Genomic DNA, 23,568 nt, shown 5'->3' with positions numbered 1-23,568 from the left:
CTCAATGAGAGGTAAGTAATCATCCCAATTACCTTTGAAATCTACGACACATGCTCTCAACATATCTTCAAGAGTCTGAATAGTACGCTCTGCCTGGCCATCTGTCTGCGGATGAAAAGCTGTGCTGAGGTTCACCTTGGTACCAATCCTTTCTGAAAAGATTTCCAGAAGTTCACTGTGAACTGAGCACCACGATCTGAAATAATAGAAACCGGGATCCCATGCAATCTGACAATTTCCTTAACATACAATTTGGCGTACTCTTCTGCTGAGCCTGTGGTCTTGACGGGAAAAAAGTGCTCCGACTTGGTAAGCCGGTCAACGATCACCCAAATAGAGTCATGCGTCCTAGTTGAACGAGGTAGACTAGATACAAAGTCCATATTGATCATTTTTCATTTCCAGATAGGAATATCAATATTCTGAGCCAAGCCACCAGGCCTCTGGTGTTTGGCTTTCACTTGCTAACAGTTTGGACACTTAGCCACAAAATCTGCTACATTCTTTTTCATATCATTCCACCAATAAATCTCCTTAAGATCATGGTACATCTTAGTGGAACCTGGGTGAATGGAATACCTGGAGTCGTGAGCTTCTGACATGATTCGCTCTCTGAGCCCATCTACATCTGGAACACATAATCTGCCTCAGTACCTCAAGGTACCATCATCTCCCGCTTGTTCAAAAGCTGTCATCTTATGCTTGTCGATCCCATCCTTCAGCTGCAACAGGTAGGGATCACAAAACTGATTCTCCTTCACTTCAACGACTAGGGAGGATTGAGATCTATTTTGAATAGAAACGCCACCATCCTCGGAGTCCAAAATCCGAACCCCAAGACTGGCCAAACGGTGAACTTCCTTGGTCATGATTCTCTTATCTGCATCAACATGGGCTGAACTTCCCATAGAACGCCGACTGAGAGCATCGGCTACAACATTCGCTTTCCCCGGATGATAGAGAATATCTACATCATAGTCCTTAAGCAATTCGAGCCATTTTCTCTGTCTAAGATTCAACTCTCTTTTCCTGAAGATATACTGCAGACTTTTATGATCGGTGAAGATATCAACATGCACTTCATACAAATAGTTACGCCATATCTTCAGTGCAAAGACTACTGCTGCCAATTCTAGATCATGAGTCGGATAATTCTTTTTATGAACTTTAAGTTGTCTAGATGCGTAAGCTACAACCTTACCATGCTGTATTAAAACACAACCGAGACCAACTCCTGAAGTATCAATATAAACTACGAACCCTTCGGTTCCCTTTGGTAGCGTCAAAACTGGAGCAGAAGTCAACCTTTTCTTCAGATCTTCGAAACTCTGCTAGCATGCATCATACCATTGAAACTTAACCTTTTTCTGAGTCAACTTAGTCAACGGAGCTGAGATTGAGGAAAGCCCTCTACAAAACGCCTCTGGTAGCCTGCCAGACCCAAGAAACTTTTGATATCTGATACTGATGTGGGTCTGGGCCAATTCTTAATAGCGTTAATTTTTTGAGAATCGACTTTAACACCTTCTCCTAAAATTACATGGCCTAAGAATGCCACTGGCTTTAGTCAAAACTCACACTTTGAGAATTTTCCATAAAGTTCACGATCCTTGAGTGTTTGCAATACTATTCTGAGGTGTTCTGCATGGTCAGCCACACTACGGGAGTATACCAGGATATCATCAATAAATATAATGACAAATAAATCAAGATACGACTTGAAGACCTTGTTCATAAGATCCACGAAAGCTGCTAGCACATTCGTCAACCCAAAGGATATGACAAGAAACTCGAAATAACCATAACAGGTTCTGAAAGCGATTTTCGGGATATCAACTCCCTTAACCTTTATTGATGGAACGACAGTTGGAGTAGCTGTCGGACTAGTTTTCGGAATAGGAGTTTGCAAAGAAGAGGCTCTTAGCCTCTTAAGAGTAACGTCATCATCCGTTTTATCTTGGTTAATTCCCAAAATTCCTACGGGCTCTTGTAGGGAAGAGGCGCAGCTGCTTCGGCTGACTCATTGATTGCTGCGGTAGACTCAGAGGGAGCAGTTGCTCTCGACTTTCTTTTCCTCTTAGGAGCCGAAGGAGAAAATGGTATGACAAGTGGTCTAGCAGTCCTTTTCTTCGGGACTACAACTTGAGAGATTAATAGAGAAGAGGATTCCAGATCTAATTCAGGGTCATCCATGACCTATGGAATAGAAGATCCCTTCAGAAGACCTGATAAGTGAAAGAAAATTTAAGTTAAAAAAAAAAAGGGAAATAAATTCTTCCAAATACCCTTCCGGGACAAACTAACCGTGATTGGTAGCCTTTCATCGGTCTTTGGAAATAATTTTCCAAGAATGATCGGCCTTGGTTGAAACGACCAAAATGGCCTGAACCCACTTATGTAGATTCGAGATGGTTGCAGGGGTCCAAGCGGTAATTGCAGAGAAGTAAAAAAAAAAGAGAAGAAGAGTGGTTACTTACGAGATAAGTTCCATGCCTCTGGAAAAGACATGTGAGTTGCCGGATTGATCTCGGCAGTCGGGACTGCTACGAAGCATTCTGTCCAGCCCCGATCGTAATCTTCATCAAGACTGGAAATAATGGGGTTTTTCCCTCATTTCAGAAGACGGATCACACCACCTCAGAAAAGTGTGAGGGCATGCAAAAGGATCAAATGATCCAAGGTAAAAAGAAGCCCAGCTTCTGTGGTAAAAAATCAAAGGCATGCTATTAGCCTCCACAGGGACGGACCAACTTGTGCTAAACACACGTTGTAGGTGCAGCACAAGTCCAAAATTATGGAGTCAATTGGAGGGTTAAATTTCAAAGTGAAAGGGTAAGTATATACGTTGGAGAAACCTGGTCGGAGAGTAAGGATAGATTCATTGTCCGACGGGAAAATAATTTGGAAAATTATCCTCCCAAAATTTGGCTGAGGAGCAGCAGTAGAGTCATCTTCTGGTGGCATTTCCCAACCATAGTCCTCCCGGACTTGTTTCTCAAAGTTAGGTGTAATAGAGGAAGGATAAGCTTCTATTGCTGCCCCTCGATCACCTTTCGACTTAGCCGTACTAACTGCGAATTCTTTAGAAAAATTAAAGGAAGAAGGAAGCATGTTGAAGGCTCTAGGTTCAGAAGTTCCGCCGGCACCGATAGCTGTTGACGGAGAAGAAGGAGGAGAAGAGTTTCTTGCCGAAGTAGAAGTGGCGTTAGTACTTTTCTTGGTGCCTTTTGCCATAATGTGAAGATTCAGTGAAAGAGTTCCGGCAAAAGAGGTGGTCGGAAAGATGGTTGTGATAGGAGATGATCGGAAAAATTTGAAGAGGTTTTGGAGAGTTAAAACTTTGAGGTTGAAGTTAAAATAATGAAAGTGAAAATGGTGGAGAGGTGGAAGTTGTCATCATTACGGTGACACTTCGGGAACCCACACTACTTTATTTGACAATGAAAAGTTGACACGTGTCTGGAGTCACAGTGTGACAAGACGCGCGTCCGAATATGGAGAGACGTTTTTCTTTCCCGCTTAATTCAAAAGTTATTTATTTTTGAAAAAAGTGAAACTTCCAAGAGAAGTTACCGACGCAATTGTCTCAGTTTGTTATTGATTCAATGAAGTTAATTCCAAAGGATTTGTACATAAGAAAATCGTAGTCGAATAAAAGTTAAACAAAAAAAAATGAATGCATACATTCAAAAAGGAAGTTCGACAGCAAGATAGCTGACATGTCATAAATCGATCCGAATTTATTACAAAAGTTAGGTAAGGATTCCGGTTAAAACATCGGACAAAACATGAAAAGGAAGTCAAAACAATTTTCCTTAGAATCTAAAGCATTAAAAGAAAAAGGCAAATCCTATGGAGCAATTCTAGCGATCTCAACTGTCTTTCTCCTTAGGTTGAATAGCTCCGGAGTTTTCCATGTCTTCGAGGGTCATTTCAGCAGCCTTTACTTTGGTCTTTGTCTCGTAAAGAGATAAGGAAAGGTCAAATCTGGGAATGCTAGCTTCTTCGAAGGTTTTCCTTCCCATCTTAAGCACAGATAGGTCATGACGAAGACGTTGTTTTTTACACCAGGTCTTGAAATGATCACGGGAAACTTCGACACTACCAAGCTGTTCTCGAATGTTGGCAATCTCTGCTTCCAGTTCATCATTCTTATTTTAAAGAACTATGTAAGAAGTGGTCATGGATTGGAGGAAATCATTCTGTTTCCTTAAATAATCGGCCGCGTCATTTAATCGCATTGTTAGGGAGGCTTCGAAAGAGTCGGAATCTCAGAGATCATACTTCAATTTTATATTTTCAGCCTTGAGGCGCTTGTTTTCCTAATGTAGGTTTATCTCTTGTTATGATGGAGCAAAGGAACGAGCAATTTCAATAGCTGAGGTTGCTGTTGTATACATACATACATACATACATATATATATATATATATATATATATATATATATACAAGGAAACGTAGAAAGGGGAAGGAAATTTTAAAAGGAAAATGTTCAATTAAGAAAAATATGTACCTGAAGGAGAACGTCGGCCAATTGAGTCAAGGATGACTCTAACTTGGCGGCAAAAGATTTGGGACGGGGTGATGATCCCGAAGAAGTTTATCTTGAGAAGCAAAATTCTTCGAAGTTGGCCCTTTGATTGGGGAACTCAGAAGAGTTGAAGGTTGATCAGTGAAAGGGGTCCTGTGCTCCTCGGAGGATTTATCAGTCTTGAAGCTGTTAGGTGTTGGATCATTAGCTTCATTAATCTGCTCATCTTCTTGAGTATGATTATTGGGGGTGATGCATTCAGTTGAGTTTGATTCGGCACCTCTGAAAGTAGACGTCAGGCACGGAGTCGAGATCCGATACTAACGGAGGGGGTAAAAGCTTTTTTTTGCTTATGTTTCCGGTTGGATGATTCAAATTTTTCTGCAGTAGTGTTTTGGGAATAAGTCTTTTTAGAAATTGGCTTCTTCACCGAGAGACCTGTAAGAAGGGTGCTGTTATAAACACACTAAAAGTGTTAACAAGAAAAAATGGTGGAAATAATTGGGCTTACCGTGATTCTTACCTTTCCACCACTCGGAGGACATGGCCCTCCAAGAGCGGGTTAGGTCCTTCGAGGCATCAAGCAATGCAACGACCCATTCAAAAATTCTGATTACTAGAGCCGGTTCGACTGAGACCGCTATATAAAAAAAAACAAAAAAAAAAGAGAAGTTTAGTTTGCTGAGTCAAGGGCAGAATGAAACTTCATTAAGATACATAAGGATTGGAAAGAGAAATTTACAAGAAGGATTCCATAATTCTGGGAAAGGTTCGACTAAAGAGCAGTGGAGTTGGTTTGTTCGGATCATGACGAAACGATGCAGCCAAGCCCGATCGTAGTCATCTTCTAGGTCAATTAAACTGTGTTTCCTCCGAGGGTATAGGTACACCAATCCACCTCGGATAACCCTAGGGATGTATAGATGAATCGGGTGGTCTAAAGTGAAAGAAACACCGGCTATGTCAGCTAGGAGTTGAATACAATAAACCAATAGCCAAAGTTGTGGTGCAACTTGTCAGACGCAAATTTTGTAGTGTCAGCAAAAGTCCTCAATTATCTGAGGAATGGGAAAAGAGAACCCTATGGCGAATGGGTAAGTGTACACCTTAGAAAAACCTTCTACTTGATGGTTCATTCTCATTCGATCGTCAACATGAACGACGTCAATATCATCATTAAAGTTGCAGTCTTTTCGTACAATGGGAATCATTTTTGCATCTATAAATGATTCAATTTCAGTAACAGATTCAAGATGGGCCGTGATATGGCAATCGTCGTGATATTTGAAGTCAACCGGAAGAACGTCGGCGGCAAGAAATTCGAGTTCCTCTTTTGGATTGGAGGAATTCATTGGGCCTTTTTCTGAACGACGATTAGGAGAAGCGGAATTCTCAGGGAATTGAGTTAGCAATGGTAGATAAGACATGATGAAAAACTTGAATTTTTGAGTAGGAATTACAAATTTAGGGTTTGTTGAAGAAGCAAAATTTCTTGCCTTATATACATTCAGTTGAAGAAGTCGAAAAGTTGGGAATTTAAATGTTCAACAGTTTCAAGGCAAAGCTAATTAGCTTTATGTCTAGTGTAATGATGATTGTCGGCAACATGTAGAGTGCATTGAATTCAATTTTAAACGGTTGTCTTTCAGTTTGCCGAACCAGACGGTTCACGTTCCCGCCATTAAGTGGTTCTGGTGGCGTTTCAAATCCATTCCCCGTAGTCATTGCTTTCCACCGGGAAATGGAGGGACTATCTGTATGAATAGAAAAGTAAAGCTTGACACGTGGCGTATTAGCAGCAGGACATGTGGTAGCACAGGTAAAGTCATTATTAGCCATTTCGTCGGAACAAGATAAGGGTCTCCGAGTCTAATCGAAGGAAATCTGTTGAGCCGGTATTGCCACGGGATTTCATTGGATCGGGTCATTAAATGAGGAGGATACAGCTCGTAGCCGTTACTCAATCGAAGCAAATCCAATTGGAACGTTACGATTAGGATTGAATGAGCATTTAAGGCTTATAATTAGTCTTAATTATTAGATAAACACAGCCAAATGGTTGATTCTTGTACTATAAATAGGAGCCTATTATTCATGTTAACATCATCAGATTTCCAGTGCACAATATTCTTTATAGTTTCTTACTTAAGCAGTATATTCAATTTTCTCTTGCATTCATTTTAATTGTCAATCCAGTCATAGAGCTTCAACTACGAACGAGCTGACTCCAACTGAGAGAATCACTCCGACTAAGCTATTCAAGCTCTTATTTATTTATTTATTTATTTATTTATTTATTTATTTATTTATTTATTTATTGTTCTGTTGTTATTAGTCGGCTAATATTCATTTTATCAAAAATCGATCCACGTATCCTTTAAACCACTAGCAAATGCAACTGTACCCTTTTTAGGGGTAAACACTTTCACCCTTAAGTTGCCCACATAATTAACACTAATTGTGTGAGACTTTTTTTTTTATCTCATAAGTTGATGAACCCAAATTTTATACTTTGGATTCACAAACTTTAAATCTGCTAATTCGTGAGACAAAAATAAGCCTCATATAATTAATGTCAATCGTACTAGACACAAATTTATAAAATTTTCCATAACTCACCGTCCCTGAGCACTTAGAAGTCTTCTAAGCAATGATTTGAGCTAGTAAGGAATTGAACATAGGTTTGAGCTAGTAATGAATTGAACATAAACCTATGTTCACTCTCTTTTAGTATTAGCTTGTCACATGACATTATTTATTTAATATTCATTATTAGCATCTCTAAGAAGATTGACCATAGAAAATTGACCTCTGTCAGTACCTTAAAAAAATAGAAAAAAAATGCATCGCTTTGGGATACAAGTGTCTTCAATTATTTGGTTAACTGTTGGATTAACATCCATTTACCTAAATGAAAGTAGTTAGGTATAGGCTTATTTATCGCATGGTCAATAGCTTAATGTATCAATAGAACCTTCATCTCATATTTATTAAACTTCAGTCAAGTCAATAACTTTAATGTGTCATGAGAACCTTCACCAAATTTGACAATGAAAGCTTAGCATGCGGGAGTTAGTGATTGGTGAATTTGAAATAGTGTATAAGTCTAAACTACCCCAAGGCCTAGGATACAAATTCAAATGGAAGATTTTACATGAAGTCAAATCATCAATGCTCCTCTTAGGTCTTTCTTCTATTTTAGATAATTTTGGTTAAGCAAAATAACCAACGAAAAAAAAAAATCGATTAAATCAGTGGACTTAAAAATAGTGACGGATCCAGAATTTTCACTTAGGGGTTCAAAAAAAAAAAACTAAATATAAAATATAATGTTGTCCCTGAGAATCAAACATAAGACACTAGAGCTAATTTTGAATATTTTGAACCGCTTGAGCTAACTTTTTGCATTTGTTCAAAGTATTCAAAAGTTATACATAGACACTGAAAATCTACCCTATATATATAATAAATATTTTTGACGAGGATGTTCGGGTGAACACCCTCCCCGCCCTCTATATCCCCTTGCTTAAAAGGTAAGACTCGTGTATTAATTTTCACGCCCCGAACCATGGCCTGGGCGAAACACGACACTCGGTGCCTTGCTGCATGTGACCGAGCGAACCACATGGCTTGCTGAATCATCATGAGGCATAACATGAGCGGAACATAACGTGAATGCATGATGAGCCTTTATAAAACGTAGTAAGTCATAATACTTAATAAAAATACTTGTTTAAACATGAGTGCAAAAATAACATGAATGAGCCAAAATGGCTATACGACTCCGAATGTATGACATAACATAACTAACTTGTCTAGTCTATGAAACTTCTATCATGAGTCTGACTGGAAAACATACTTACTGGGACACGGCCCCCAGCATACTATAGATGCATAACTAATCATAAAACAAAAGTTGACTAAACCCCGAATGAGATGGGGCTCACCAATAAGCTGATACGAATGCTGTCCTACTGAGCAGATGTGTCGTCCTGTATATCAGCACCTGCATCGTGAAATGCAGGCCCCCGGGCAATAAAAAGGGGACGTCAGCACATTGAATGTACTGGTATGTAAAGCAACTGAAAGAAATAACATGGGACATGGAATAATATGATAAGAACTGAAACTGAAAACCTGGACATGAACATGAGCATGAGCATGGGTATATATATATATATATATATATATATATATATGATATAAGTAAAACATGATAAGTAGGGAGAGAATTTCATAAACCGACATGTGATATCACCACGTGGGTACGTGGAGTCTGGTCCTCGCCGCGACCAGCAGAGCCCTCATACCTTGCCAGGGTATAAGATGGTATCGTGCCTGATAGATCCATTCAATGTAAAATTAAGGTATCGTCCTATCTGGGCGGAGCGATCCTTGTCCTATGGTGGCTATATAGTTTCAGGCTATCTGAGCCTTCTCGGTAATTCGTGCAACTCCAAAAAACATGAACATAATATAATTGGCTAAGAAGCCCATGGTTTTCGTGAATTAACTTATACTTGTCTTGTAATCATGATTTCACGAAATAACTTGTAAACATGGTTTCATGAAATAACTTGTAAATATGGTTTCATGAAATAACTTGTATTTAGTATGTATGTATCTTGTACCATAGCATGAAAGTAATTATATAATATAGTTGCATGAAAACTTGTAGACATGTAGGATATTCATGAAATAATCATTCTTAGTTAAAAACATGCATGCAAGAACCCATGGAATACAAGATATGGGTTTTCATGGATTACGGACTGATTCTCAATAATCATATGGACTTATTAAGAACACAATGATAGAATAATAGCAATTCATACATAATATAATCGTGGACATGGACCTAGGGTTATCATGAGCATGGTATAGAAACCCTAGTTTTAGTAGAGAATCATAATATTATGAATTATGAGGCGTGGGGAAGAACAATGATGTTCCCACACGTAGATAGTAACTCTACATACCTTAGTTGCTCCAAAACTTGAATTAAAGACTTGAGCTTTGAAGAAGATTTTCAAAATCTTGAATTCTTGAACCTTGAGATGGGTTTTCTTGAATACCCTAGTTTTAGAATGATAATTTCTTGTTTAGATTACAAGGATAGGTGCTAGAATTGAGTTGGAATAATTAGAGTAGGCTTACCTTGGTGTTCTTGATGATGGAAGAGGGTAGGAAGTCGTTATAGGGCTTGAAGGAATGAAAAATAATGATTTGAACTGATATGGACGAATATATACTGTTCTGAAAAAATTAATTTTTCGGCCCAGTTAAATACTGGCTGTATTTCAAAATACGGGCCGTATTTTGAAATACGGACAGCACTGCCTCGCTTCAGTAAAATGGCCATAACTCTTTGCACAGATGTCCGTTTGACCCCCATAATATACCATTGGAAAGGTATTTCAAAGATCTACAACTTTCATGAAGGAAGTTTTCCCAAATTCCAAATACGTTTTGAAATACGGGCCGTATTTTGAAATACGGTCCGTATTTAACCATTTGACATCAAATTGCCAAATTCCAGAATGCTCAGAAATCTTTGGTTTCAGTTTACGATTTGATTTACGGCCCGTATAGTGAAATACGATCACTGTTCATGGGCGTAAACTCCCATCCTACAACGGAACAGGGAAATTCCAATTCTCACATTCTTTATCTGATTTATAAATCTAGTATCATGGTTATAACTTAGGTTAGAGGTATGGGGTGTTACGTTAATATGAGGTGGTCTAAGCAAAAAAAAAGATATTTTACTGGTTAAGATAAGTTCACATTTGCATATTCATACCCAAGTCACTTGCATATTAATTGTCCAATCTATTAAGGGATTGATTGATAATGCACCGGATAAACTTCTAAACTACATCTTTAATATCCTTCTCTGACATATTAATTATCAAGGATTTAGCAGAAATGGTACAACGTAACACGTCGTAATTTGAATTGGAAAAGGGTCTTACAACTTGTAAAAAATTCTTGTGTTTCATTTCAAATATCTTACGTGTATAATGCAGTGAACAACAAACTAAATTACCAGCCAAAATCTATTGGGAGAGTTCATTGGACAAGTCTATTAATTTGCATCCTCATTTCTTTTACTTTGGCTAGATAAATTCTAAAGAAAATTTAATTAGTCAACCCCCTCTCTCCGAGGAAAAAAGAAGAAATTTGACTGCGCATACCCATAAATAAAACTTTTAAATCTAAACTTAAAGTTAGTATTAGATTAAATTTTGTGTCAATATAATTGTAACTCAAAAAATCAATTACTCACTGGAATCTTCATAGCGGGCAAATTGATTCACCGATTGTTTTCTACTACATCATGCCGATGAAACATGAATTGAATTTCTGCTCAACAGTTTTTTTTTTTTTTTTTAAATAATGAAATAGGGCCAAATTGCATTATAATTGGCATGTTATACATGGTCGCCTGAAAAACAATCCCCCAACTGTCTTAATCATCCTTATTAAAGTCTTGATTACCACCTTTCATTTTTTGTCTAGTAATTCAATTAGGGGTCGTTTGGTTCATGGATAAGGTCAGGTATCTTAGAATTCGTTTGGATATAAATTTATATTTTGTTTGATTGAAGGTATAAATTTATTTTGAAATAAATTAGTCAAATAAAGTATAAATTTAGTCCAAATTTAATCATATCCCATCCTATCCTATCAAATTAGATATTAATTTATCCTGTTTTTCAGGTAGAATAAATCAATCCAAGAATTATAATTCAGACCAAACGAGTTAAAATCTAACCATGGTTACTTTTTAATTTATCGTCCAACTGTCTATTTCCTAGAAAATTCAATCTATGTCCCTCTTGTGTCGAATTTCGTTTTCAACAGCCAGTGTAGCGTGTCAGTGGGTGTTCCACATACTAAAAATATATATATACACAACTTTGAAACTAGTGGCGGAGTAGAGGAAAGCGACAAACCGACACCGAAACTGTGTTAATAAATACCGCCGGCGTGCAATGAGTACTAGTCGGAGGAGATCATCCCTATTTATAAAGCTCAAGCTGTCTACTATTTCTGGATTGCTGCTTTGTTCTGCTTTAGCACTTGCACTTGCACTTGCGCTTCCAGATCAACAGTTTAGAGGAGGTAGTGAAGTGCGCAGTGGACCTAAAGAGGATACTTTTGCTGATATGATCGATCGAGCTCTCCAAAAAGAGTTCACTGAAAATGATGATAAACATCAAGGTTTCAATTTACTCAACTTGCTCACAGCGTTTTACAACCTATAAGTCACAGTTGAATTGCCAACTGGAGATATGAGTTTAAACTCTGTAAATCTTCATTTTCTGCTCTCAGATAGACTACTTTGTTTATTAATGCGACCTTGTATATAGTTTCATTAATTGCTGTATCTAGTAAAAAAAAAATAAAAAAAAAATTAGTCCCTCCATCCTAATTTATGTGGCATAGTTTGGATTTCGAGAGACAAAAGTTAATTTAACCGTGAATCGGGGCATGTAATGTTCAAGTTTTTTAAATATAATTTACATATTTAGAAACTACGTAAAAAGTGATATAAGTCACAATAATTGACAATTCAAAATATATATGAAAAAAGAAATACTTTGTTTGAATCTCGAAAACCGAAAGGTGCCACATAAACGGAGGGAGGGAGTAATATGTATGAAGATCTGCTTTTGTAGTTGTCATATGCAATAAAAATCAGCTATTTACGGATTGCGCGATGTATTTTTCTTATTTAATTGGCAGCTAATGATGCGGGAAGCTTCAATAATAGTGTGGCCGAGCAGCAGGTGTGCACATCTTACATTATCTCTCCACTCCTTCCCAATGAATTATATTCTATGAAGTGATTGTTATAAGTTTCGTTTGAATTGCTATGTGTAATTATTCCATTAAAGAAGGTTACTTGTTCCAATCTGTCGTGGTAGAGTTATTCATGTATTAGAGGTGCTCGGTGGGACTCCAAAGTCATCCCAAAGGAAAAAAAATTAAAGAATTTCCTATGAAAAGGGAGTAGATTTAAGCATGATATATTGGATAAGTAAAATATCATAATATTTCTTCAAATGAAAGAACACGAACTCGTAATTTGGCTTTGATACAGTATCATTTTCTCCATCAGTTAGTGTTTGGGAAATAGCCTTTCTGTTATGCTTCACCACTTATTTCTGTTATCATGGTTAGTCCTCAGCCGGTTCTGAAGAATAAAACTAATTACTTACTCCCTCCATCTCAATTTTAAGTGTCTTAATTTGACTAGGCATGGAGATTAAGAAATAAAGAGAGATTTTTGAATCTTGTGGCCGTAAATTAAAGATGTGTAAAATGTACTAAAATGTTATTTGAATCTTGTGGTTATAAACTTGCCATGTAGGATGTATGAATTGCCAACTTACTAAATATAGAAAGAGGCACTCTCTTTGGGACAGACCAAAAGGAAAGTAAGACACTTGAATTGGGAAGGATGGAGTATCTTATAACTTGTAACAACTTAATGATGTCTTTTTCGCTGTTTACACTCAGGTATATAAGTTTCATTCCTCTGTTTATTCTGCTGAGGTCTGTTACTGGTTTTTAACTTGTTGCATATTTTTGGTTTACCTAGTAATAAGATTATATATATTTAAATTGTGCTTATACCCATCATTCTGATTGGTGTTTCTCTTTCATAACTATTATACCATTGTACTGATACTCCTTTCTAGAGTATAGCTGTTTGAATGTGTGTTGCTTCAATGTTTTATCCCTTTCTTTTTCAGGCGGTGTTGGAAACTGTGGCTAGAGTTAAGCCCAAGAAAAATGACACGAAGAAAGAGGACAAGTACATGCTTTGTGTATTTTCACAAGTTAACTTTCTACTCAAAAAAAAAAAAAAAAAGTTAACTTTCTACAGTGTTCAGCTCCTCCTTGATTCGTGATTTTTGTATTTTTGTTCAATTACTTTGTAGATCCTTTCAACTTCATCATGTTTTCAAACTTGATAATGACCATGGAGCAGAGGAAACCCCAACATTAATAGATAGGAAGGTAAGCTTTTAGTGTTGTTTGCTGGTTATGATTTTTGAAAATAAAAATCCGTATATTTGGAATGTAATGCTTGATATTTTGGTTATTCAGGATAATGTCTTTATCATATCTAATTTCAAGTCCAAGTATCCGGTTTTACAGTTAGACTTGAGGTAAGCTTTCTACATTCATATGGAAACTGACAAGCATTTGTGTGGCTCACTGTTGGTTGACATGTCTAATGTTTAGGTTGATATCAGATCTGGTAGTGGTCATTGTCTCTGCAACATGTGGTGGAATTGCTTTTGCTTGTGCCGGTCAACCGGTTGGATCACTATCTTTAACTGAGTTTGTCTTCATTACTGATAAAGAAAATGACTGGTCTCTCTTCATTCCGTCGTTCTTTTTTCATTGTTGCAAGGCATTCAAATTTCTGATTCTTAATTCATATATCTCAGGTTATAACTGGATACCTACTGGCAGGATCTATTGTTGGACCTGGAGGCTTTAATTTTGTCAGTGAAATGGTGCAAGTATGTAGCTTTGACAGAAAGGATCTTATTGTTTGTTTATTTCTTTTCCTAATACAGTGGAGTTGTTCTTTGCTATAGTCCAAAGGTTCTACCTGAGCTTGTAGTACTTGATAAGAAATGTGAAATAACCTGTTTTCACAATTTTAGGCCTGCTTAAGTGAGAATCTCACTTTTGTTAGCTTAATCAGATCATATGGGTTCTAAATCATTGGAAAACGGAAGATGATGGAGACGTCCAATTTCCAAAGAACGTTTCAACTTAGTGGGTTCTATAATTGCAATTAAGAACAGTATCAATGATGTTTAGCCATTGAATGAAAGATAGTTACCTATCAATAATCAATTTAGCGTAATTTTCTTCTTTGGTTTTAATTCATTTATCAAGTTTTATGTCACTTTGGACCTGTTTCTGCTTATAGGTTGAGACAGTGGCTCAGTTCGGTGTAATTTTTCTTCTTTTTGCTTTGGGGCTAGAGTTCTCAACCACAAAGGTTGGCAAAATAAAAAAAGCATTACATATTTCATTTTCATTTTCTTGATATAACTCTGCAATCATTATTGATTTATGCTATACAAACTGTGGGCTGACTCTGATTTTTGTATTTTATCTAGCTTCGTATTGTTCGAGCAGTTGCAGTTCTTGGAGGCCTACTTCAACTTCTTCTTTTTATATGTCTATGTGGAATTACAGCCTCGGTAGGTCTAAAATTTTCTTTTTATGCGGTCTGGGTTTTATATGACTATAGGTGCGCTATTTCTTATTATTTATTTAATAACTACCTTTCTAATGATTGCGTTGTTTCTATGCATTGATCATCTAATTAGAAAACATAGTGTTAATGTGTGTTGTATTGGAAGGATTGCAAAGTTTGGTGCCTAAGCACGGTGGGAGGTTTATGTTTGGGGGGGGGGGGGGGGGAGGAGGGGGGGGGGAGGAGGGGGGAGGGTGGACGTGGTATCTCTTTGTGCTGCTTTGCTCTTACATCTTTGGTTCTTAATCAATAATGACCAACTCATCTTTCTCATCAACAAGAAGCTATGGGTTAATCCCCATCTAGCTTTCCAGCTATTTGAATCCTCAATATCCATTTTGCTCCATTTACCATTTCATTTCAATATTCAAATCTTGGGGTTCTACACTAAGCACTCTCTATACTTTATAGTGACATTCATATCTCTAAAGAAACTAAAGAGACTCTACCAAACATTGAACCTTATGTAAATCTACGCCATGAAAAAGTCTTAGTCCTAATTTGCCTATACCGCATATGTGGATCTTGTTACTTCTATTATGTTTTGTTTTTTCGCTAAGTCTACCAGGATTTCGAATGATTGTAGTCTTTTTGAGACAACTTCCTTTGATGTGATTTTTGGTCTACCTTGTCCCCATTTAACACCCTCAAATTGGTCATTGGTTCATTTGGATGTCTAGGTAGGATGTGATAAATCATCACAAACAACATTCTCTCTTTTATCATGTGTATTCAACTTTCACCTTCTTTCAGATCTTGTCTAATCTTTTCTAACTTTGTATAAGTGCACATAACATTCACATTTTGATGACACTCATCTTGCGGATATGTTGTGCCTTTGAGGTCCAACATTCATTCCCATATAACAGTGTTAGTCTTCAGAGGAACTTTCTTTAAGACTGTGAACTACACATTGTCACTCGATGAATAAGCATATGCTTTGGATGTGATGCATTGCCGTGCAGGGAATGCATCATGTGAAGCTTACTGCATTTGATCAACAAGTTGTGAATCACTAGCAAGCACATGTATCTTATGTGAAACAAACTGTTTCTCAAACATTGTTGTGAATTTACTTCCCTATTGGAACAATAGCTAGCAACTTAGTTTCAGTAACCGTAATGCCACTGACTTTTCAAGAGTCAATTAATGAAACGTTCCTGCTAAATGGAATGGATTATTCTTCCTCCAATCAGATTTAACTTGTTGGCTATACTGCTACCCTGAAGTGCACAGGGCGAAGAGAATTAATTGGGACTAATAGTTCGGGCTGGTTGCCTCTAAAACGGATGTGGCAATAAAATATTCTGATGAAATGGTACAATTCATAGACTAAAAGCATCAAAATGCTGTAGTTATCTTACGAGGGGGAAATCTGTTGGTAAATTTTAACGTCTAAAATTTTATTTCTGTTCAATAATGGAACTAGTGAAATCTAATTAGCATTCTATATTTTACTAACAGAAAATATATACAATACAGTCAATTAAAATGTAGAAGTTTTCGCTCCTCATTTTATGCTTAATAGCTCAGCTGAATAAATTGTTGACCATTAAGAAGATGTATACCATGCGACTGTAACATGCTTCTTAACTAGTTTGACACCTATACATGTTGTAAGATAGGAGAAAGTTGCTTGGATCCAAACCAGTACTATGTCTCGTCCTTTATGTTTAGTGTATGCCAAAAGTTTTTCCCCGTTTATAGCAATAAAGTTTTCCCCGTTTATAGCAATATAAACTTGCGCAACTTGATGATTTTGTAGTTGTGTGGCGGTAAACCTTCAGAGGGTGTATTCGTTGGAGCATTTCTCTCAATGTCTTCTACAGCAGTGGTAAGCCTGTCGATATCCAGTCTACATTTCCTTTAGGGTATTGTGCACTCTGGAGGCTCTGATGGTAACTGACCTTTTTCTTTGCCATAGGTGTTGAAGTTTTTGATGGAAAAGAATAGTACAAATGCACTTCACGGCCAGGTTACAATTGGCATTCTTATTTTGCAGGTGCTTTGTCCTCTGATTCATATCCTGCGCATCCTTCTTTCTTTACCATTTGCATGAGTAACCAGTGTCATGGTTTGAGACCTATTTTGGGTTTTTATTGCACTTGATTGATATTTACTATTTGAAGTTCTAGTCGAATATTGTTGAAAAGAAGTCTAAATGGCACGTGGCCAATTCAAGGTCACAAAAAGAAAATATAGTCTCACCACTATTTCATCATCACAAGAATAACACTCACTAAACATCAAACTAGGGGAGCCCGGTGAAGCTATTAATTATTCACCCATAAGATATCACCACATTAGAATAGATCAGAGTTAACTTCATAGATTTCCTTCCCTCAAATGAACAGGAACGTTGTGTCTAAATTCCAGGTACTTTCTCATTCTTTCAGGATTGTGCTGTAGGTCTCCTGTTTGCTTTGCTTCCAATCTTGGGAGGCACGTCCAATGTTCTGCAAGGGTTAATATCCATGACAAAGTCGTAAGTTTGCTTATTTGACTTGGACCACTTCCTATTCCCTCTCTGTACATGCTTTGGTGCAGGTCAGGTATATTTGTAGAAGCTAGTTGATTTCCGTTTGCTTTCCTTCTCTTTAGAATCTTCTTAGTGGAAGGAAAAGAGTGTTCTCAGACATAATTTAGACTCTGTCTCTTGAGAACTATAGATAGACTTTATTGTAACGATAAAAAAGATACTCCCTCCGTCCTAATTTATGTGAGGGTGTTTGACCTGGTACAGAGTTTAAGAATGAAGGAACACTTTAATAATTTAAATTGTGCACAGAGCAATTAAAATGAGAACAAGGCTTTTGTATTTCTGTGTATTTGGTGCTAAATTCTGTAGCTTTGGCATCCTTAATATTTTGTCATGCACTTTTGCTAAGAGGCAATGCTTTTACACTGTTGTTAGTTGTGAAATGAGGAACAACGTCTAAATGCTTAGCATGGTTTTGCAAGGATGACATACTTATTGATCGGTCTCATGTAAAGAGGACTGTTTTTGGTACCCTTGTGAAGGAGAAACTTACTTTGAATGGAATGAGCTTTGAAAAATTTATCTATGCAACTAAATTTTGTAATTCTTTTTGGAGTGATTGCATTTCAGTAGAATTGTCAGTTCCAACGTGCCTCAGTTCTTTATGGTATTGTAGTAGACACCAACATAACTCCATTTGTATCCTATGATGGTGGTTGATTCTATTACGTAGTTAGCATAGACTGTACTTACTGCCTAGTGGTGTATTATATAATATATATTCCCTTTGTTTCAATTTATGTGAACCTAGTTCCTTTTTAGTCCGTGCCAAAATGAATGACCTCTTTCCTAATTTGGAAACAAATTCACTTTATGAAATGATTTACAGCTACACAAATATTCGAGACTTATTTTGAACCACAAGTTTCAAAAGTCTTCACTATTTTTTAAACGTTGTGCCCAGTCAAATGGGTTCACATAAATTGAAACGGAGGGAGTACTATAGTTATACCAATACTGGTGTACCACTGTATTGTTTGTCCTCCATTATTAAACTTGTGGGAAATGTGGAAAGTGGGATTGTGGGAAGTAGGCACTAAGCTAGTACTTCTGGAATTTCGGTTCTTTAAATTGTTTGAAACTCTTCCTTGACGTTATTTGCACCAATCCTACTTATTTGTTGCATTATACTGATTCATCTATCAGCCAGGTTGGTCATGTTGCTCTTATTTTTGGCTTTTTTGTCAATATTATCACGGAAGTGTGTGCCATGGTTCCTGAAGCTGATGATAAGCTTATCGTCACAGGTATGAACTTCCTGACTTAAAAAAGTCCCTTTGTTAGGCAATAGCACTTTCTTAGATCTATTGGGAGAGGAAGAATTAGAGAGAATATTGAATTCTCACAAAATACGCCAAACACCTATTTATAGGTGTGGTTAGACTGTAGAACGTACAGAATCAGTTAAGAACCTACTCTACAAAGTACAGCGCACATTTATTGCATGCTTGACTCATTTATATGGTCGCACATTTATTGTACTGCTTGGCCCATTATTTAGGTTGGACTGAAACTGCTCCATGAACATTGTTTGTCAGTTTTCATGAGATCTTCATGACTACTTGTGGGCATGGTGGTTACTGGTGGTACTTATGATTTTTCTGAGAATTCTAATTATGTCCTTGGTTTTTGCAGACCAATGAACTGTATCAATTGGCTTCAGTGGCATTTTGCCTCCTTGTAGCTTGGGTTGGTTATTCTTCTATCACTCTGCTCTTTTGAACTTGTGTAATAAAATATGCATTTGGATTGTCTTTTCTCTGGTTTCTGGTTATGCATTAATTCTTGCTGACCCAACATCTCTCTACATCCCTGATAGAAAGATTCAGGACTAGGACTTCTGGAATTGGAGTAAATATTTGTTATGGCCTCCTCAACATGTCTGCAATGTTAGATGTGCTTGTTTTTATCATTTTTGAATTGAAACCTTGTTAGAAAGCTCTTCACAAAGATATGTTCATATGGCCAACATATTTCTAGTTCAGAATTTTCTAGCTCTTCACAAATAGCTCCTCAATTGTGCTGCAGTTAAGAAGAGCTCTGAACAGCTTGTTCATGCTTGGTCTGCTAATTTTCCAAAATCAATTTGCTTTTTTATTCCAAATTCTTTGTCATGTTTACTAATCTGTGCTTTAATAACGTGTTCACTATATAGTGCATATTATTTTAATTCTTGAATTTTTTAGTGGTTCATGTTGAATTTGGTTATTTTGGTGCACACGAAGAACCAATTTTTTTACATTTTTCTTATCAATAATTTTTTTCTATTGTTTGTACAATTTCAGTGTAGTGATAAGCTAGGTCTAAGCTTAGAGTTGGGTTCATTTGCTGCTGGAGTGATGATTTCAACAACTGATCTTGCCCAACATACTCTTGAACAAGTAAGACTTCATTATGATATTTGTTTTGCCATTACAAACATAGGGACAAGAAGCAATCATGGTATCGATGGGCATTAGGAAATAAGATCGTGAAGCCTATCTGATATTTGAATAAAAGTTTCTTTTTGGTCCACTTCAAAAAGACCAACTCATTGTCTTGTCGTATAATCTAGTGCAGAGATAGGACTTATTCTCTTTCTGCCTTTCTCTTCTGGGTGCATCTGGTTAAGGTTTATATTGATGCAGGTTGAACCCATACGTAACTTCTTTGCGGCTCTTTTTCTTGCCAGTATTGGGATGCTCATCCATGTACATTTCCTCTGGAACCATGTTGATATCCTACTCGCATCAGTGATATTAGTGGTCATTGTTAAAACTGCTGTGACTTCTGCAGTTGTTAAAGCCTTTGGCTACAACAACAAAACCTCACTGCTAGTATGACTCCACTGCTCTATTTAGTTTTAACTTTTGTTGTATAAGTAACTGACTTTTGTTAACAAAGGTAGATTGACATTTTGTAGGTCGGAATGTCTTTAGCACAAATAGGAGAATTCGCTTTTGTTTTGCTCAGTCGTGCTTCTAATGTTCATCTGGTTGAGGTAATTGATACTACTGTTCTCTATGCGACAGGATTTTCTGATTGCTATCCAACTTTAGAAAGAGCCTGATAGGATAGAAACAGAACTCACACATTATCCTTTCTGCCTGCCATGACTTTCAAAATAAATATCTTCCCCAGCACTTCTATGGAATTCATTTGTTTGATGGATGAATGTATGATTACAACTTTCAGGGTAAATTGTACCTGCTGCTTCTAGGAACAACAGCTCTCAGTCTGGTATGAGCTATTGGCTTTCTTTTTTATCTCCTTATGGTCTCAGTACTGGAAGATGCTGCAAATCTTATTCATGTTAGAGTTATATAGTTATCTTTGACTATTAGGACCCATAATACATTTCTCTTTTCTTTCTCTTATTTACTTCGACGTTCGGATATTGAGTTACTTGTTATTGGTGAAGGCTTCCCCAGTTATGGATCGAGTTACGGGACGATGTAAGACAGAATCAGAGTTAACGTAGAGAGAATTAGGAGAAGATGATTTCTTTTTCCGAACTATGATGCTGGTTTGTTAAGAGAGAACCTGCAATCTGTTGAGTTTAAGTACTCAAAAACTGGATAATTTTCTGCATACCTTCCATTGAATTCAAGTACATTTAAATACAAGTATTAACCACCTACCTAATAATAAGGAAATAAATTCCTACTAAAACTGAAAAGAGAATCTGGAGGAATAACCTCTTTACTGTAATGACTGCTACAAAGAAATAGGAGCATAAATAATAGAAAAATTAAAAAAATCTACTTCCTAATTTGTTTAAACTTTCCATGCGTAAATCGTTGGTACACTAAAGGGGTGCTAACAGCTTATTCTCAGTCTCTCAGTACCAATTACAGAGAGATAATGCTTCTACAATCGAGGATACCTGGGGGAAACTTGCACATTGCAAGGATACTCATGTCCTTTTCTAGCATTTTACATTAACTTAGGAGCCATTTGGCCAACATTTTCGAAAAAAGGTTTTAAAAGAAGTTTGTGTAAGTTGACAATGTGTTTGAGTAGTTTTAATTTTTTTTTAAAAGATTTTTTAGTGGATAGATTTGTGTGAAAATCCAGCTCCTAGCACTTCTTTAAATTCAATTTTTTTTTTCTACTTTTTGCAAAAAAATCTTTTGGAAGTTTTTAAAAACATTGCAATCCAAAAAAATTCACTTTTTGCAAGAAATTTGAACAAACACACGCCTTCCCATAATAGTTTTCGTGTGCGAGTGGAAGCATGTGCGGGCAAGATATAGAGAAATCAAAATAGAAGTACTATCTTAAATAAAAGCGTCTCCATGCTTGCATATGAAGAATAAATCATTTTCTATTCACAGTCAGTCCTTAGTTCTGTTTTTCTAGCTGAATTATGACAAATGTTTTGGCAGGTGACTACGCCATTGCTTTTCAAGCTTATCCCTGCTGTAGTTCACCTTGGAGTGTTGCTTAGGTGGTTCTCACCTGATAGTCCAAGTGAGGTAATTACAACCTTGGTGCTCATACCACGAGGATGAAGATTCACCATTAGCACTAGTTTAGGCTCATGAGTATGTCGTTTTCACTAAATGTTCTCTTGGACTTATTTGTTTGCAGTTTGGATTCAAAAGTGACAACTTCCGTTCTGATAGTGGTAAACAAAGGATTGCACTGATATCCAAGGATCTGATTCATGAAGGTTAATTTGTGAGGAAGGTCTAGATGACCTATTTTACTTGGAAAAGTGTTTCCCAGTTCACAGCCTGAATGGTGCTACAGAGGTTGTGGACTCTGGCTAATTCTTGCCTCTTCCTAATGCGAGGGACTTGATATGTTTTTCTTGTTATTTATCTTGACCAAACTAGAGAAAGGCAAAGCTATACGTGCCTCTAAAGCTGGGAGAGACCTGGATACAGAGGTATTCTAACTGCAACACAACTAACAAGTCGGAGCATCATGTTCACCTAAGGTAATAGATAGTTTTCCAAGTTATTTGATTCTTTCTTATTTGTTCCTTCTCAATGTAAAATAATTTTGGTTTATGATGTAATTGTAACTGCTATGTGAATTCTCACTCCTATTTCATTTATGCTCCACATGTAGTTTCCAGAATGTGACAGTTCATGTTTTTATGTACGACGTCAATTGTATAAAAAAAGTCTTACCTTAAATTTTTTGTTTTGTTAAAATGATGATGTCGTTCTTTACTTCTTTAACATCTTTACCTTGGAAAATTTTCCCTTTCGGGTAGAATAATGTGGTATTGTTTTATTGATGATCACGCCCCATCTTATTGTCATAGTTAGCTCACGAAGGAAAAATCAGAAACTTGTGAGGTTTGCTTGCTTGCCAGTTTATATCATCTTAATCTTCCATTTGCGTTAAATGGTAGTTTGACCGGTTGGTAAATAACTTGGGGAAGTATTGATCAAAATTGTCCAATACTCAAGTTTGTGTGATAAGTGCAGGTCACGCTACTTGCAATCTTGCATTTTCAACACTACAGTCAAGTGCATTTACCTCCTGGTTATCCTACTTCTATCCTTTAGCTTACAGGGTTTTAATGGCGATATATAGAGTAGATCTGTATTCTGCACTGTCGAATGTATATGGAGATGAGACAGTCGGTCTTTAAATCTAGTGGCTGCACTTGCAACCAAAATTTCAGAAAAAAAGTTGTTGAAAGATACTGTCTCACTCACATTTGGTTAGATGCACGTATTACGCAGAGGTCGAGGTCCTTGCTTCATTTATTCCTGTTTTCCCCCTTTTGATAGGTAAATGTTTATCTAATATATTTGAGGCTAAAATGAAGATTTCTCGTTGTTATTTGAACTTCTGTGACTACTTAAATTGTGGTTCTGTCAACTTCACATTGTTTTCTTTCAGACATGTTTTTCCATGTAATTCAGAATCATCAGAACGATGTCACTAAACAAGTAGCCAATCTGTTTTCTAATAGAAGAAGGTGCATCCCCGGTTTAGAGGGGGCTCACCTCTACCGAATGACACTCAGGCAAAGCTGGAATTACTTCCCTGCAATTGGATCATTGTGCTGACCTGTGCACACGCAGTAATTGTGAGTCTAAAAGTCCCAGTAAGATCATCGACTTTCTCTTTTAGCCTACCTCCGGAGAAAGTCTTTAGAAGGCGCTAATGTATACATACACTATGACTATACATGATTTACAAGTAAAACAAACTGATTATGAATATAGGTAATGGAAGTAGACATAATATTATTA

At 36.9% G+C, this 23,568-nt stretch overlaps 1 protein-coding gene across 5 annotated transcripts; it reads left to right on the top strand.

Annotated features, from left to right (window-relative positions):
- Nucleotides 1-11,390: 11,390 nt before the first annotated feature.
- LOC132635890 (K(+) efflux antiporter 6-like) lies at nt 11,391-23,568 on the top strand. 5 transcript variants are annotated; one of them, XR_009580815.1, is made up of 21 exons: nt 11,391-11,759; nt 12,285-12,328; nt 13,298-13,359; nt 13,487-13,565; nt 13,656-13,717; nt 13,794-13,869; nt 14,003-14,077; nt 14,497-14,568; nt 14,690-14,773; nt 16,595-16,663; nt 16,754-16,831; nt 17,226-17,314; nt 18,519-18,615; nt 19,004-19,057; nt 19,654-19,749; nt 19,996-20,184; nt 20,271-20,348; nt 20,543-20,587; nt 21,736-21,825; nt 21,941-22,292; nt 23,236-23,568. XR_009580815.1 is itself a non-coding variant. In XM_060352484.1 (21 exons), exons 3-21 carry the CDS (start codon nt 13,003-13,005, stop codon nt 22,025-22,027), a joined length of 1,566 nt encoding a protein of 521 aa, XP_060208467.1. In that variant the 5' UTR covers nt 11,681-11,759; nt 12,285-12,328; nt 12,913-13,002; the 3' UTR covers nt 22,028-22,494. The 5 variants fall into 5 exon arrangements, 3 of the variants coding, with proteins under 3 accessions (XP_060208464.1, XP_060208466.1, XP_060208467.1); XR_009580814.1 differs by having other exon boundaries at nt 23,213-23,568; XM_060352484.1 differs by lacking the exon at nt 23,236-23,568 and adding an exon at nt 12,913-13,061 and having other exon boundaries at nt 11,681-11,759; nt 13,298-13,384; nt 21,941-22,494.

The sequence above is a fragment of the Lycium barbarum genome, chromosome 4 (genome assembly GCF_019175385.1).
Source record: "Lycium barbarum isolate Lr01 chromosome 4, ASM1917538v2, whole genome shotgun sequence".
NCBI classification, from domain to species: domain Eukaryota; kingdom Viridiplantae; phylum Streptophyta; class Magnoliopsida; order Solanales; family Solanaceae; genus Lycium; species Lycium barbarum.
Note: the sequence above shows the minus strand (reverse complement) of the source record. Positions and strands in the feature narration are given on the sequence as shown.

Excerpts from the sequence above, each read along its gene's own strand:
- LOC132635890 (XM_060352481.1), top strand. The coding sequence starts at position 11,531 with ATGAGTACTAGTCGGAGGAGATCATCCCTATTTATAAAGCTCAAGCTG. Across the intron at positions 17,315-18,518 it reads TTAATATCCATGACAAAGTC|GTTGGTCATGTTGCTCTTAT; the intron begins GTAAGTTTGCTT and ends TCTATCAGCCAG. Across the intron at positions 20,185-20,270 it reads ACAACAAAACCTCACTGCTA|GTCGGAATGTCTTTAGCACA; the intron begins GTATGACTCCAC and ends GACATTTTGTAG.